This window comes from Drosophila takahashii, chromosome 2L, assembly GCF_030179915.1.
Source record: "Drosophila takahashii strain IR98-3 E-12201 chromosome 2L, DtakHiC1v2, whole genome shotgun sequence".
Taxonomy (NCBI): domain Eukaryota; kingdom Metazoa; phylum Arthropoda; class Insecta; order Diptera; family Drosophilidae; genus Drosophila; species Drosophila takahashii.
In genome coordinates this window covers 25,181,547-25,196,314 of record NC_091678.1, presented here as the reverse complement: position 1 = coordinate 25,196,314, position 14,768 = coordinate 25,181,547, and the positions used below count along the sequence as shown (strand labels likewise).

Genomic DNA, 14,768 nt, shown 5'->3' with positions numbered 1-14,768 from the left:
TTTCCACTCTCTCTTTTTTAACATTGTTCATGACGTTTCACATGCAAAACGCGTGTCACATTCGCATTTCCGCCTGTCATCCTAGTTTAGTTGGTCCACCCTAACCCACCTCCCCTTAAAAATACACCTTCCTACCCGCACGCACACTACGAAACCGAAGCCCACGCACACACTTAAACACACGTGGCGCTTTTTGGCTTTCACCAACAGTCGCCGGAGAGGTTTTCCTTTGGTTACTTTGACTCTTTTGGGGTCTGATAAGTGGATATGTGCGTGTGTGAATTCCTTTTCGCAATGCGAGTGTGCAACTTGTTAAAAATCCATTAATCACGTAAGTGGCAACTCTGGCAACGACATTGCCGGCATACAAATTTGTTCATGCGTGCGAAAAAGAAAAACTGGAAAAACCCTTACCCACACCAGTGTTAGTGCGCGTGTGTGTGAGTGTGTTTTGGGGTTCCTTTAATTTTCCTGCTTTGGTTATTTGGTTATGCTTTTGCATTTTACTGCCTCATTATCTTCACATAGTAAATTTCTCTGCTGGGAAACTGTTTTTATAGTGCTTTTCAGCTTAATTATTTAGACATCTTACCCATTAAAACAACGAAAATTACTAGTTATAGTATTTATCACTCTATCGAAGAAACCAAGTTTAATTCGTATTTAATTAAAATAGGCATATGTTCCATTTATTTAAAGTTTGTTTAAAGTCGTAACCATGTCTGGACATTTTCCCATTGTTCTATTGGATAAAGGAATTCTATCCAATGTGTTGATGCCTTCCCTTACATGTTGCAAGCATTCCCAGACTAAAAAAGATTCCACGACGCCACACACACAAACAGACAAGGTATCAGGCAAGTTTATTAAGTCTCGTTGGGCCCCAAAAAGTGTGCAACATTTTAATATGTATGTCAGTGCGTTGTCCATGTGTGAGTGCTAATGTGGGTGTGTTTATGTGCTCATATGCTGGCATTGTCTAGGCAAAATATATTAAACCCAACATTTGCAGCAAACATATTTTGCGGTCTCTGACAACGACAAAATGTACAGTACCCTTACAGTCGGCCCATTCAGAAAAAGGCTTGAGTCTCAGCCCAACCTTGGCAGCCCTTTAAGTCTTCTGGGGTTATATCTCGAGAAGGAAGTACTGGAAACTTTAGCACAGTTCCTCATATCTTTGGGGCACCTGCTGCAAAAGTTTCCGCTTCCTTTCGCACTGGATTTTGTTTCTGTTTCTCTTGCCAGCGTTGCAAAATCAAAGTTGCCACGAGAACTAGCTAAGGGTACACTTCCTCCCCCGAAAACAACGCCATTTTTGGCCCTGAGAAAGTTTGTCATGTTTGTTCGTATATGGGGAAGTGAACATGCTAGTATCTTCTACTTAAATTAAATACAATGTCTGCGAAAAGTAAATTGAAGTTTGCTTTATGCGCACTTTTCACTTGCCCTTATCCTTCCTATTTTAGAATTTCCCTCCCTTTATTCAAAGAATTTCATTTAAACCAAACTAATTCTTTGAAGCCTATTTATACCGAAAATATACCTTGGAGAATTGATATTGTAATTATGGGAAAGCTGGGAAAATATACATTTGTAATTGCTTAAATGTATTTGATTTACTTATAGATATAATTTAATTTTAGTTTAATTTAGTTTTAAGTTTAGTTTTTAAATTACTCATAAAGATGTTTTAAAGTATGCTTTGAAAAAGTTTCGTGGTGATTTGACGGTACCTTTGATTAAAAATATTTTTTAATAATTTAAATATTTTTACAAACTAATTATACATTCAATTGGCAATTCTCCAGTTCCGACGCATGTATGTTAATCCTTTTTTTGTTTTCCAAGTAAAAATGTATAATTGGGCTCTTACCTGGCACCGATGAGCAGGCTGTTGCCATCCTTGGTGACGAGCTTGAAGTGATCCACGACACTTTCGTTGCCCACAAACTTTAGTACATCTTCGGGACCTGCAAAGGCAAAATGAAAAGAGGATTATAAATAAATTGCACCGGGCAACGGGGAAAATGCAAAAATTGCTGGGAGACAGATGAGTTGGCCGGATGGTTTTGGTTCGGCCAGCAAATGCCTAATTAGGCAATTAGGCGGCGTTAAAGGCGACAAAAAGCAGTTGAGAAGAAAGGAAGAAGGCAAGCGGATAATCTGGCAGTCAGCAAAGTAAAAAGCAGAGGAAAAGGCTGCCACATGGCGGCGCACAGGGAACCGACGCAGCTGGAGTTAAAAAAAGAAAATGGGAAATGCGGCTTGGGGGCTGGTGTCCTGATGCGCCATCATCCCCGCTGATATGCAAAAAAGGGCAGCTGCACTAAGAATAGCCCGTTTAGCAACAGCAACATAATCAGCAGCTGCAAGTACAATTTTTGTCGTTTGTTTACTTTGCTTATTTGCATCTACTTTTTGCAGTCGTTCCGGAAAATCTTTGTTGCCCGCCACTTGCCACAACTTCAACCAGTTCATCTATCTGTCTGACCGATAAAAAGGGATTAAACCGCAAGGTAAACTCTGAAGCTCCGATAATTTATTCAGCTTCTTCAGTGAAATGATAAACACATTTTCTTAAAATGAAGAATAAACGTAAGAACTTTGGTCTTTTATCATATTAAATAACGTTGCAGCTTTCTATATGTTTTTAAATTAATATCTTTTATGTTTAATATCCTAAATTTAAAAATAGTTTCATAAATAAATAAGCCATTCAACATATATACTAGGTACCAAATTTGTTAATAAAATCTTAGTTTGAAATGTTTATTTGCATAAAAGGATTAAAGGATGTTAAAAATATTAAAATTACTGTCTAAGGGTTCCTCATTCATTTTTTTTAAACCCTTCGTAGTTAACCCTATTCCAGCATTCGATCAATGATGTTGCAGCAGCTAAAAATAATTTTTCTTATTTTCCTTAACTTTTTTGCCTTTTCAGCGAGCTTTTAACTTTTAACTGCAAATGTTCGGTCAACCACAAAAGAGCGAAAAAGTTTTTCTCGTTTTTTCTCACTCAATGTCCTTTTCAACGCGGAAATGGAAGCGTGGAAAAGGACTGGGGAATGCCACCTGGTTATTGAAAGCGCATTTGAACGCTTTTCATGTTCGTCCACTTTTCATTTCAACGGGTGGGAAGAAAAAATAAAACAGAAATGGCAAAAAACGAATGCTAAAATTAATGGGTAGAATGAACGCTTTTATGCACGAGACAGAAGAGCCTTTTGTTTGCTTGACATTTAACGTGACACGCGGGACATGTGCACAACTGTGGGGGCGGTATGTTCTTTTTTGGGGCAGGAGAAGTGTGCCAACTACAGGAAAAGTTAAAACCTGGACCCGCAACAGAGCCCTTCAAATGAAGCGACATTTTTTTAATTTGGCTCCGTAATTAAAAGTAACAAAAGCAACCGAAGGAAAGGAAAGAAAACAAAAGCTCAAGAAAGTCAGGGAAAATAAATATAACGAATGAAAAAATAATTATAGCAGACAAAAACATGAGAAATGCTAAGAGATAAGAGGAGAGTGATGGCAGAAAAAAAACTTGAAGAAGCAGGTTAGAAAAATAATGAATCAGAATAAAAAAAAAATATATTAAATTCAATTCATTCAGTTATAAATAAAAAAAAGAAAGAGAATGATTACAGAAAAAAAGTCTTTTTTTTTTTATTTCGTCATAAATATTTGGTTGTTTGTCATTAATTTTTATATTTAACAACAACTAAATGACATGCAAAATTTGTAAAAATGGTGAGATTAATATTCTAGATACAAATTTTAAGCATATTGTTTCTGAGTTTAAGTCTAAATCCCTCCCTTGTTTTATATTCCCCTTCAATTCATTTTCAAGACGTTTGTCAAGGCTTGGCCATTGCTCGCAACCATTCTCATTTGTATGATAATGATTCTCATTTGTTGTCCCTGAAGCTTTTCCTCACTCACAAAAGACCTGCGCTAGCCGATCTCATTACTCAGCCTGCTGCCACCCGAAGCACTTTTTGTACTGAAAGTCCAACTTTTGTTTAATGCCACCGCGGGCCTTTTGTCGACCTGGCCGAAAACTTTGTAAGCCCAAAATTGTAAGCTAATATTTGCCTTACCTACATCTGCACACAATACCGGGCGCACATACAGGCACACGTTCATCTGCATAGAGGCAAAAGTGGAACCGGAAAAGAGCGAGAAATTCCGCAACCAAAAATCTAATATTTACCTTGACTTTGCAAAAAGCAAACTGGAAACTAAAAAAAAAACAGAAAGTCCCCAGTCCAATTCCGGTTTCCCCATGAGCACACTCGCATAGTGTATGTATATTTGAACAAAGGACCGGCCAGACAGGAAAAAGAAAAGGGAACCCAGTGTCAGAGTCTATCACTTTAATCAACTGGACCGGTCTGACTGCTCGAAATTATGCAAATTCAACGGAAAATAAAATAAAATTTCTGACGTACGGCATATCTAGCAGGAGTGGAGTGGACTGGAGTCCTTCGTGTTTGACATTGACTTGCGGACGTGACCGTGCAAGGACCAAGCAACTTAATGGTCAACTTTTCGATGCCGCGGCACTTCCCCAGCAAGAGCCCACTTACAAATCACACAAAAAAAAGTCCAACAAATAAGCTGATTATTAAATATTTTCTTAATGAATTTTTCATTAGCTCTTGCAGAATTCCCGAGCAGGTTGGCAGCCCCGTGAAAACGGTAAATATTTTCCCAAGATGGCGCGCGAAAACAAAATGGCTTCCACTTACAGGTGTGATGACCAGTCGCTCAGGCTCCGGCACATACCTTTAAAATATTTCACATTCGAATGCAGTCGGAGGAGAGCAAAAGTCAGACAACAATGAACCATTAAATATGCAAAAACCTTTTTTTAAATGCAAGCCAAATGTTGCTCTTAGTGCTGCCGAGAGAAATGAAAGAAAAAGGCGATAAAAACTGCTAAAAGGCACCGGGACTAACGCACAGCAGAAAGGAAACGGCAGTCTGTCAATAATAAAGGCTTCCGGAGGCAAGAAACGCAAAACGGAGGTCTTCTGGACTCTTAAGTTCGTTATGAATAGCATAAAAACGCGGTTTTAAAAGAATTATATCTCTTTGAACTCTATTTCTAGACGAGTTAATATTAACACACAGGAATTTATGGTACAAATACAAATTTATTAATAAAATGTTTTTTAATATTCTTTTCACCTCTTGTTTTTGTATAATTTCATAATTTTGGGTTACGTCATTTCAGCCTTAAGAATAGATCCCATATTAACAGACAACATTTAATCATAGTTTTGAAAAGAAGTCAATGCTTAAAGTAGTCTTATAACGAATAAAAGCATTACTTTAAGGAAATAACCAACGTAGCAAATTAATTCCCGACACCTCTCATAAAAATGTTAAGAAACCGAAAAAAACAACGTTGGGGTTGCAAGGGTAGAAGGAGAAAAGCGGCTTCCCTTGCCGAAACCCAAAATGAAGCGACGCGTGAAAAGCATTCCCCGACTTTGGAAACGATTCCACACACCCCAGGAGAAAGGCAAAAATAACACGGCGGCCGGAAAAAAAAGTGCAGAAGGAAGAATCGCTCGTTGGGATTTGCATTTAATTGAAATGAACGCCAACGGTCGACAGAGGACACATCAAATGGCCAGGCCAGACCAGACAGAATCTGAATCTGAATCTGGATCCGAATCGGAATCCGAATCCGAAACCGAATCGGACGCACAAAAGGCATGGGGAAAAGAGCAAATGGCAAAAGGCCGAAATTCAGGGGGCCCGGCCCTGGAGTTTATCCTGCTGGAGGTCCTCGAAATGAAATCTGAAATGAACGCCGCCAGCTGACCCTGGAACGGGACAGTTCCGCAATATATACCTACGTATCTCCTTCGAATTCCAGCTTATCGAAGGACTGGCTCCATTCTCTTTTTCATCCCCCTCTTAGCTCGATTGCAATGTTTGATTTTTGCTTTGCTTTGTTTCAGCCCCTCCTTGCCATTACCAGAGTTGTCAATTTCGTTTTCTGGTGAGGTCTGCATCTTGATGGAATTTCGCCTTCTGCGGCGAATCTCCGTAATTTTATGGGAATTTTCGTAATTCCAGGTGCAAATGAGATTGATAACGCTAATTCCCAACAACAGATTTGCATTTCACTTTCAGCAGGAAGAGCCTTTTTAGGATATTAAAAAAAGTAATTTGAAGCAAATACTAGCAGTAATGCCATTTAAGCTTATCCCATTCATAAGCTTATTGACTTATTCAAAAAAGTTATTCCATTACATCTCATGTTACCAATTCAATTTTTTCACAGCAGTCACCCTGCGTAACAATCACAAATCATTGAAAATTATCGTATTAAATATTCTGCATACCCATAAAGTCGGGTAAAAAAATCGTTTAAACAACCCCCAATCAGTGGGGAATATTTTTCCACTTCATGAGCTTTTTTATCTCGCGTTTTAATGCAAACAATTTTGACCAAATCAAATTTATTTAGCGCATGTGATGACAGCCACGCCTAGATATTTGTTCACTGTGAGAACAGACCCCACGAATAAATAGCTTTGGGGCAACGGGATACCATTTTTTCGCCGCATTGAAAGCGTCATTAATATTGCAAATCGTTTGCCAATTACATTCGAATTCATCATCAATTTATATGTGAAAAAAATGTATTTAAAAATCAAAGCGCGTAAAAAGAATTATGTAAATGTTATGGAATTGGTTTGGCTGCAAGTGAAATAAATATATGTATGTATGTTTTCCTCTATTGGCGAGCTAATAAATAAATCAATTATTTGCGCCAGCTTTATTTCTCACCAATTCTTTAAGGAACTCCACTGAACAACGGGGTTACTTCATTTTACGTAAAATCAATACATTTTACATGTCGTTCACTTCAGGCTGCGGCAGGCGTGCTTCGAGCAAAATGAAATTAATCGGTAGATGTTACGGGAAATGCCGTAAAGGCCTGTAAATTCATTTAGGCCGAAAGAGCAGAGTTGCGGGCATTGAGCTCCGTTCTGAACCCTGCGGTTGCCTCGAAATGTGACAGGATATGAACTTCATGCCATTTATGCAGCAATTAACGCCAGGCACATGCGCTGCAGGATCCGATGGACCTGTACCTGCATTCTGCAGGACTTCTCCGTCGTACAGCCTGCTGCTTTAATTATTATTGTATTATATTGCATTTATTTACGCACGTCGCGGCCTGCTTGCAGATATCCTTTGTGCCATCGCCGGAAAAGTATGCATTTTCCCGACATTTCCCGCGACCCTGCGATGTCTTGTGAGGCTTGTTGCAACATCAGACGGGCCACAGTTCGGTTCCTTAATGACAACAAATTGTCGCCACAAATTACCCGGTGTTTCCGTGAAGGAAACCAAAGAATTCTGCCAGACATATGCAGCCATGTGCGAGGCGACTTTATCAGAGAAATTCGAAAGGGATAAGTAAGTATTATTGAATGAAGGAAAGATGTTGAGAAAGGGAAGGTGATGTTGAGTAAGAGCATTTTATAAATATTCATTGTTTTCTAATAGATGGCCATATACTACAAGTAAATTGACAAACTTTCGCTTTTTATAGCCTTTTAAAACATAACCAAAATGAAGAATACATCATTTCTGAGACATACCTTCCATCGTCATTAAGGAACATCCCCTTTTCGTGAGAACGTGATATGTTATCCGAACAGGGTCTAAATGACGCCACTGGAGTTTCACATCCCCACTCTGCTCAGCCATGTGTTTACTCGCCTAATCCCGGATCTTGGCTCCTGGCACCCAAACTCACAGCGACATGGCTCAGATAAGATGTGCTTTACATGTGCCTAAACAAACACGAGATGGGAGGGATGTAAAGTATAGTGCCTGGGTGCCATTCAGTCAGGTGCAGGTTACCTTGCTCCCCCACCCACATCCATTTACAACTGGGGCACACGAGAATGAATCACTAGCGGACACAGTGTCAGTGTTGCCATTACGTACAGTAGCTAGGCAGCTAAGTTTAAAATTAAAAAGAGCTAGAAATAAATGTATTTCATTATACCCTTGCAGAGGGTATTATAATTTCAGTCAGATGTTTGCAACGTAGTGAAGGAGACGTTTCCGACCACATAAAGTATATATATATTCTTGATCAGCATCAATAGCCTAGTTTATCTAGCCATGCCCGCCTGTCCGTCTGTCCGTTTCTATACGAACTAGTGCCTCAGTTTTAAAGCTATGAAACTTTCCCAAAAGTCTTATTTCTATTGCAGGTAGTACATATGTCGGAACGAGCCGGATCGGACCACTATATCTTATGGCTGCCATAGGAATAATTAACAAAATAATAGAAAAAACTTTATAGAAAGTAGGCTTTTTGATTTTTGACAATGTAAAAACAACATTTTAGGTAGCCATACCTGCAAGGGTATATAAACTTCCGCTGGCCGAAGTTTACTTCCTTTCTTGTTTTATTTCAAGTAGCTTTCAGTTACTAACCACCTCATTCTGTCAGAAAAAATCCAATCCACTAAAATTATTTTAAACAAGGTTTTATAGGTTAGAAGCTTAGCTTAAGTACTCGTGGCAGCTAAAGAAAATTGATTCTACACCCAGAAAAATGATTGACAACATTTTAGGTCATGCATAGCCTACAAAATTTTAAATGGACTAAAAGTTTATTTTTAGGTTATGTACTGCCTAAAAATTTAAATTTTTGGTATATTTGCCCTACTATTTAGGTCCCATATAGCCTAATATTTTAAATTAAATTAATAAATTTGCACGGAACTCTGATACCATTCTGGCGACGCTATAATTCCCAACCAGTTATAGCGTGGATTACATGGTAACCCACTTCGATGATTGTATGCATGTACAGTGAAGCCTCTTCGCTCCTTTTTGTGTGTTGGCATAATGACGACTTCTTCAAGTCTAAGCCGACATTGACCTCGAGTTAGATTCATTTTTCAGTACATAGTTTTAGGCCAAAGAAAGCCTAAAATTTTGGATAGGGGTTTCTCATATTTTTAGGCAGCCAATTACCTAAAATCTAGGCCAAAAATTACCCAAGTTTTAGGCCATTAATGGCCTAACATTTTAGGTCATGGAAACCTAAATTTTAGGCCATTCAAGGACTTAGCTCCAGTTTAAGGCCAATTTTACCTAAATTCTAGGCCATTTTTTGACATTTTAGGTCATTTTTTTTTTCTGGGTGTACATCGCAAAAACCATTAACTGTGATAAGACTCCTGCATGAATTGATTCAAAGAATTATTTCCAATTTTTTCGTTTTATGTGAATGATTTAATATGAATTTTGAGTTTAATAGAATTGAATGAATTTGAATTTTCAGTTTAATAGAATGCATTAATAAATGGAATGAATTTCGAAATAATTTAAACGACTTTCTCATTCGAAGGAGAAAGAGCCGTAATATTTTGGATCAATCTGCCTGAATTTTGTACACTACAAAATTAACATTGTTGTTAAAAAAAAAACAAAAAAATTCGGACTTATTCAAAAATGTATTTTTTTTGTAAACTTACATTATAAATTATATTGAGAAGATTCTTTTAAATCACCAAATAAGCTGAAGACCTTGAAATAAATATTGCCAAATTTAGCTACCAAATGACCAGGCTCCCAACACTGAAAATATTCCGGTACTCAGGTGTATGCACTAAGTACACGCGTCACTTATTACAGTGACAATGATATGCCGCTTGCACACAAATATGGGCACGAGCCGGGGCAAAAGCCTGGCTGTCGGAGGGGCCCCGGGTCCAAGGGCTGCGGGCCCTGAGCCGCCAAACAAATGTCGGCGGGTGTAATTGATCAGGACTGACTGGGGCACGCACACAATCAAACAATGACTTGCAGTTGCCCCATAAATCGGCTGCACTTAATGCCACGGCAGCAGGAGGACCCATCTAAGAAATGCTCGGCACGAAATCCAAAATGTCAGAGCGGGCAAAAGGCGAGGGGCAGATACAAACATGTATGTGATGCATTTTATACAGGAAGAAAATTTCTGGAGAACCGTGAGGCTTTTACAGCGATAGGACACGTCCATTGGGAAAGGCGGCGTACGAGTTGGTAATCATACTAAAGAGGACTTAAAACCATTGAGTGAACCCACTTCTTCAGAGATGGAATTGTTATAGTTTTTAGTTAGTCGATTTAAAGATGAGAAGTTCGGAATTCTTTCTACTAAATGGATTCCTAAATATTTCTAATTCTTTTAATTTGTAAAAATCTATTGCAAAAAATATGGTTAATCAAAAGTATTTTTGATTCTGGCAATAGTTAAAGGATCGTCTTTCTTGAAAAATAACTTTGGTACTTTCTCACTCGTCATGTTTTTTAAAGAAATTCCCCGTGCGGGTCTTAAACGCTTGACGACTCTTCCAGTCCCCTGGATTTTAATTTTTTCGCAGTGCCCACATCGCAAGCACGTGCTGAAGTTGATGTGTATTGCCACATGGCAATACATGAGCCATCCTCAGTGGAATCGCCAACTGGTGCTCCGCTCGGATGATGATGAAGCTGATGATGGCGACGACGAGGATGGGCACTTTGCTCCTGTTTAATGATGCCGTTTGGCTGTCGGTCGGAGGACATCTGCCCGGCTCATCTCGACGTGGCTGAGCCATCTCAGTGCCGTGACAGCCCCATGTAGGTTATGCGCTCGCTGGCTTTTCATCAGTCCGGATCCGGAGCGGGGCCACCTCGAGTCGACGAGTCCCTAGTCCGCCGCTCCCTCCCTCCCCTGTCGCCGAGCTGCACAACTGCAGAGCTGATGATCCAATGACCCATAAAACGGACGCTGGCACCGGGCGGAATCAGCTTTGTCGGGCTTTTGTGGTTCACGTGCCACGTGCGCACTCTAACATAAAGCGCCAACTGCAGTGATGGGCAAGGTACAACTTTTAATTGACCCACATACAGGGTACAATGGGTGCGAAGCAAAAAATAAATCAAGTTTAAAAAAATCAGCTCTGAAACCTATAGGTTTGATTTTTAGTTTAAGTTAAAAAAAGGGATATTTTAAAAGGTAAACAAAAAATGGCTTTTAAAGATAGTCCTTCCCCTCGGTTCTAGCTATTCTTTTTGATCCAGCTGATAAAACTTAAGGATCAATAATTCCAATAACGGGGGTCTAACCCTGATTGAAAGTACCAAGTTCCAGTTTTTACTGAAAATAAAAATCTGTGTAAAATACCTGTGGGTACTTCCCATCTCTGAGAGGGGCTATGGCAAATCGAGCGTTGCCTACTGCCCGGATCACATACACAAACGACAGCGAACGAGGTCTTAACTTTCCAGCAAAGCTGGGTGAACCGCCCACCAATTTGCATCGATGCATCTGCCTCGAATTGGGGCCACCAATTGCCGCAACTCACCAAACTGGTGTCTTTGAGATTATAAATGTCGAACGAAACCCACATGTCTCTTATTTTCAGACTGTCGAATCGATTTAAGATTTAATAGTGCTTATCCATTTAAAAAGTATTTTAATAACTTATGGTTTATCAAAACTTCATTGAAACAAATTTTAGATTATTAATTTAGCTGAAGAGTATTGGGATTTATTGTATTTTCATTATGCATCAGATTTGTCGTTGGCATTAAAGGTAAATGATGAACAAAATATAACAATAAAATAAATTAATATCATATATTTTAGTATTTTTGACTTCTTAATTTTTAAGTTCTAAAAAATCCGTCGACTTCTACATATAGTTGCCATTGGAAAAATCGGCGAATTAACAGGAAATTTTCATCGACTCTGGGATATAATTTGTTTTTTTAATTTTTTAAAACGGTCAACTATGATTTGCAAAAATATGACTACTATATTACTTATCTGCCATAGGATTACTTTAAACATATGAACTAGTAAGTCTAAATGTATAATTTGTTCTGAGGTAATTTCCCATCCTTTATCAGAATTGCAAGGGTATATAAAACCTTAGCTCGCCCCTATTATTTATTTATCAATTCTAACCGATAAATTGTTCCTTTAAATTTTACTGACTTTTCAGTTTGCTTCCAAAATTCTTGACTTTATATTGAACAGTTTATAAAATTTTGCACCAGACAACGCGTTATTCATGTAATAAAATCCACAGGAACGCTTTTGTGCATTCAAATCGTCAAAGTCATCATTGCTATCGTTATGATTGAAGGGATGTACATATACTTATAGATCCTTTCAACTACTTGTGGCTTTCCAAAGGTCCTTGCAAAGAGTTTTCAGCCTGCTCAGCACTTTGTCGGAGTAAACTTCTTCCGCAGCGTTTTATTTATTTAAACGGAAAGCCGATGAAGCCGAAAGTCTTAAGTGCGGGGCTGTTTGAAAGACGCTCGCTTTGAAATCGGCCAAAGAGGCTGGAGCTTTTATAATTTTACGCTACACGAATACGGAGGCCAGCGTATAGCTCACGTACCAGAAATACAAAAGACATAAAGAGTACAAAAGATATAAAGTAAACTGAAAGTAAAGATAAAAGCGCCACAGGCTCAGAAGAAGTGCAAAGACAATGATAAGAATGAGGGATAAGGGCGAGCGCAGAAAATGCTTGTCAAAATGAAAGAGGAAACAGGGGAAAATGGAAAACGCTGAAGTCGACTCCTGGGTTTCTTTTTTTACTTGTCATGTCGGGGTCGGGACCCCTGAAAGGCAATAATTTCGCCTTGGCATTTTCACCTTGGCAACTGATGAATTGAAAAACTGAAAGTTTATGAGAGATGCTAATGGGGTGCAGTTATTTAACGGGGAAAATAAGGTGGATGTATACTTAGATATATTTAGGGTTTACATTTGTAGATACGTCCTGAAGTCGCTTCATTGATATATACACACCTGCAAATATACAAAAGATACATAAAATTTACATTAATATATATAGTTTAATGAAACTAATGATTTAATGAATTTTACAACATTTAAAAATCAAGCTTAAACACCCACTATGTTTACAATCTATTGCTTATACATTGCATTTCTTTAACCTTTTTTTCTTACGTTAAAGCAATTACTTTTGCCAATTATTTCCAATACTTCTTTTTCGATGTGGATCCTTTAATTCCCATTTAATTCAATACTAATTAAACCCTTTTTCGTCGATTGAGCTTTGGCAGTGCTTTCATTAGTTTGTATTGATATACATTTTTAATAGCACACACTTAGACCAGTGATTTCCATTTGCCATCCTCAGTTTTTTGTCAATTCATTCAATTCACTGATTAGTTTTCAATTGGAGCAGCCATTAGAGCTCCATTTGAGTAATGCACATCGCGTTCTGCAACTGTGTTGGCTAGTTGCCTGGCGACTGTCGGCTAAAATGAATAATCGAATGGTTCTCGGAATTGGGAGCGGAATGGAATCCTGCATGGAGTCCTGCCCCTTTGTGCATATTGCCTTTTTGGTTCGCTGCTCGTTCGCTTCCGTTGCAGCTGGTTTTCCCGGGGTTTCCCCTCCGTTTTTTTTTTTTTTTTTTTTTTGCGATTGTTTTTTACCAAGCCAGCAATTTATTTGCTCGTGACAAGAGAGTCCAAAGAAACAAAACAACGTTTAAAAGATGCAAATACCGTTGGGGTTCCTATATATTGCGGATGGCAAAATGGCAATAAAGAAAACTAAAATCAATGGAAATATTCGCGTTGGCATAAATTCCCTTTGAGGGCAATAAGCGGGCAAAAAAGAAATGCACACAATGAAAGGGAGTACAATTCGAAAAAGTTTGTAACCCAGATTCCTTTACCCTTTCGCTTGCAATTTTTCACCAATTTTGTGCTATTATTATTTTTTTTGAAACTCTAGCCGCAGGTGCTGCACCAGTGCTGCCATCACTCAGCTTGAAAAACAGGACAGATAAGCCAAAAAAAACAGGGAAAAAAAGGACAAAAAATTTTTAAAAAAGGACAAAAAAAGGGACAAAACTAAATGCGCCTCCATTTTTCTGTTTTACCAATGGGTTATATAATTACTTAATTTAAATGGATTTTATATTAAATTCAATTATGTAATGACCTACTGCGCCCGACTCACATCCTTCTTTGTTTGAACATTTTACCATGGAAAATTTTTGTGCGTATACGTAATAATCTAAAATTATTAAAATAATAAGAGCATTTCAAGTAACTATATTGGTAATACAAAAAAATTCAATATCTGCCTCAAACCCGAATAAGAGACGTTAAAATCTGAAATTTTTTTCTGACAAAAAAGCAGAGAGTAAAAGTTGAGAAATTTTTAAAGTGTTTTCCTCTTTTTTTTGCTACAGAAAAAATCGTACTATAAAGAAAATCCATCGACTGCTTTACGTCTCTTTGATAATTTGTAAAAATAATTATTTTTTAAGTGCCGAACTGTAAGATTGATGGTTAAAAAGGCGTTTTAGCATATAAAAACAGGTTTACACACTTTCGACTGGCAAAAATAACACTCAAAACCTTATTTTTGAAAAAAGGACAGATTTCCGGATAGGGGATGTTTGAAATTTTTTCCGGATAAACCCGTTAAAAAAAGGACAGATCTGTCCGGAAAAAGGACAAAATGGCAGCACTGTGCTGCACTGCGCATATATGCTGAAAATGGCGTAAAATTAATAAGAAGGGGGAGGGAACTGTAAAGCTATCATTGTTTGCATCAGAGTAAAAGGGAACACATCTTTTTTGGGAGCGCTCAAAAATACAATATGCTTAAAATACAAAAATGCTTATCTAATTTAAAAAATATAAAAATTAAAACTGAATACTTGGCTTTTGAAAAAA

General features: G+C 38.0%; 1 protein-coding gene across 3 annotated transcripts in view; it reads right to left on the bottom strand.

Moving 5' to 3' along the window:
• Sema1a (semaphorin 1a) overlaps window positions 1-14,768 on the bottom strand; it is a 146,790-nt gene that overhangs the window by 42,487 nt on the left and 89,535 nt on the right. For all 3 annotated transcript variants that reach the window (XR_011417462.1, XM_044393617.2, XM_070211397.1), the window contains exon 4: window positions 1,877-1,973. Coding sequence is in view for 2 of the 3 variants with exons in the window: in XM_044393617.2 (XP_044249552.2) it covers window positions 1,877-1,973 (97 nt within the window). In the remaining variant the exon portion in view is untranslated. The remainder of the gene's footprint in view (window positions 1-1,876; window positions 1,974-14,768) is intronic.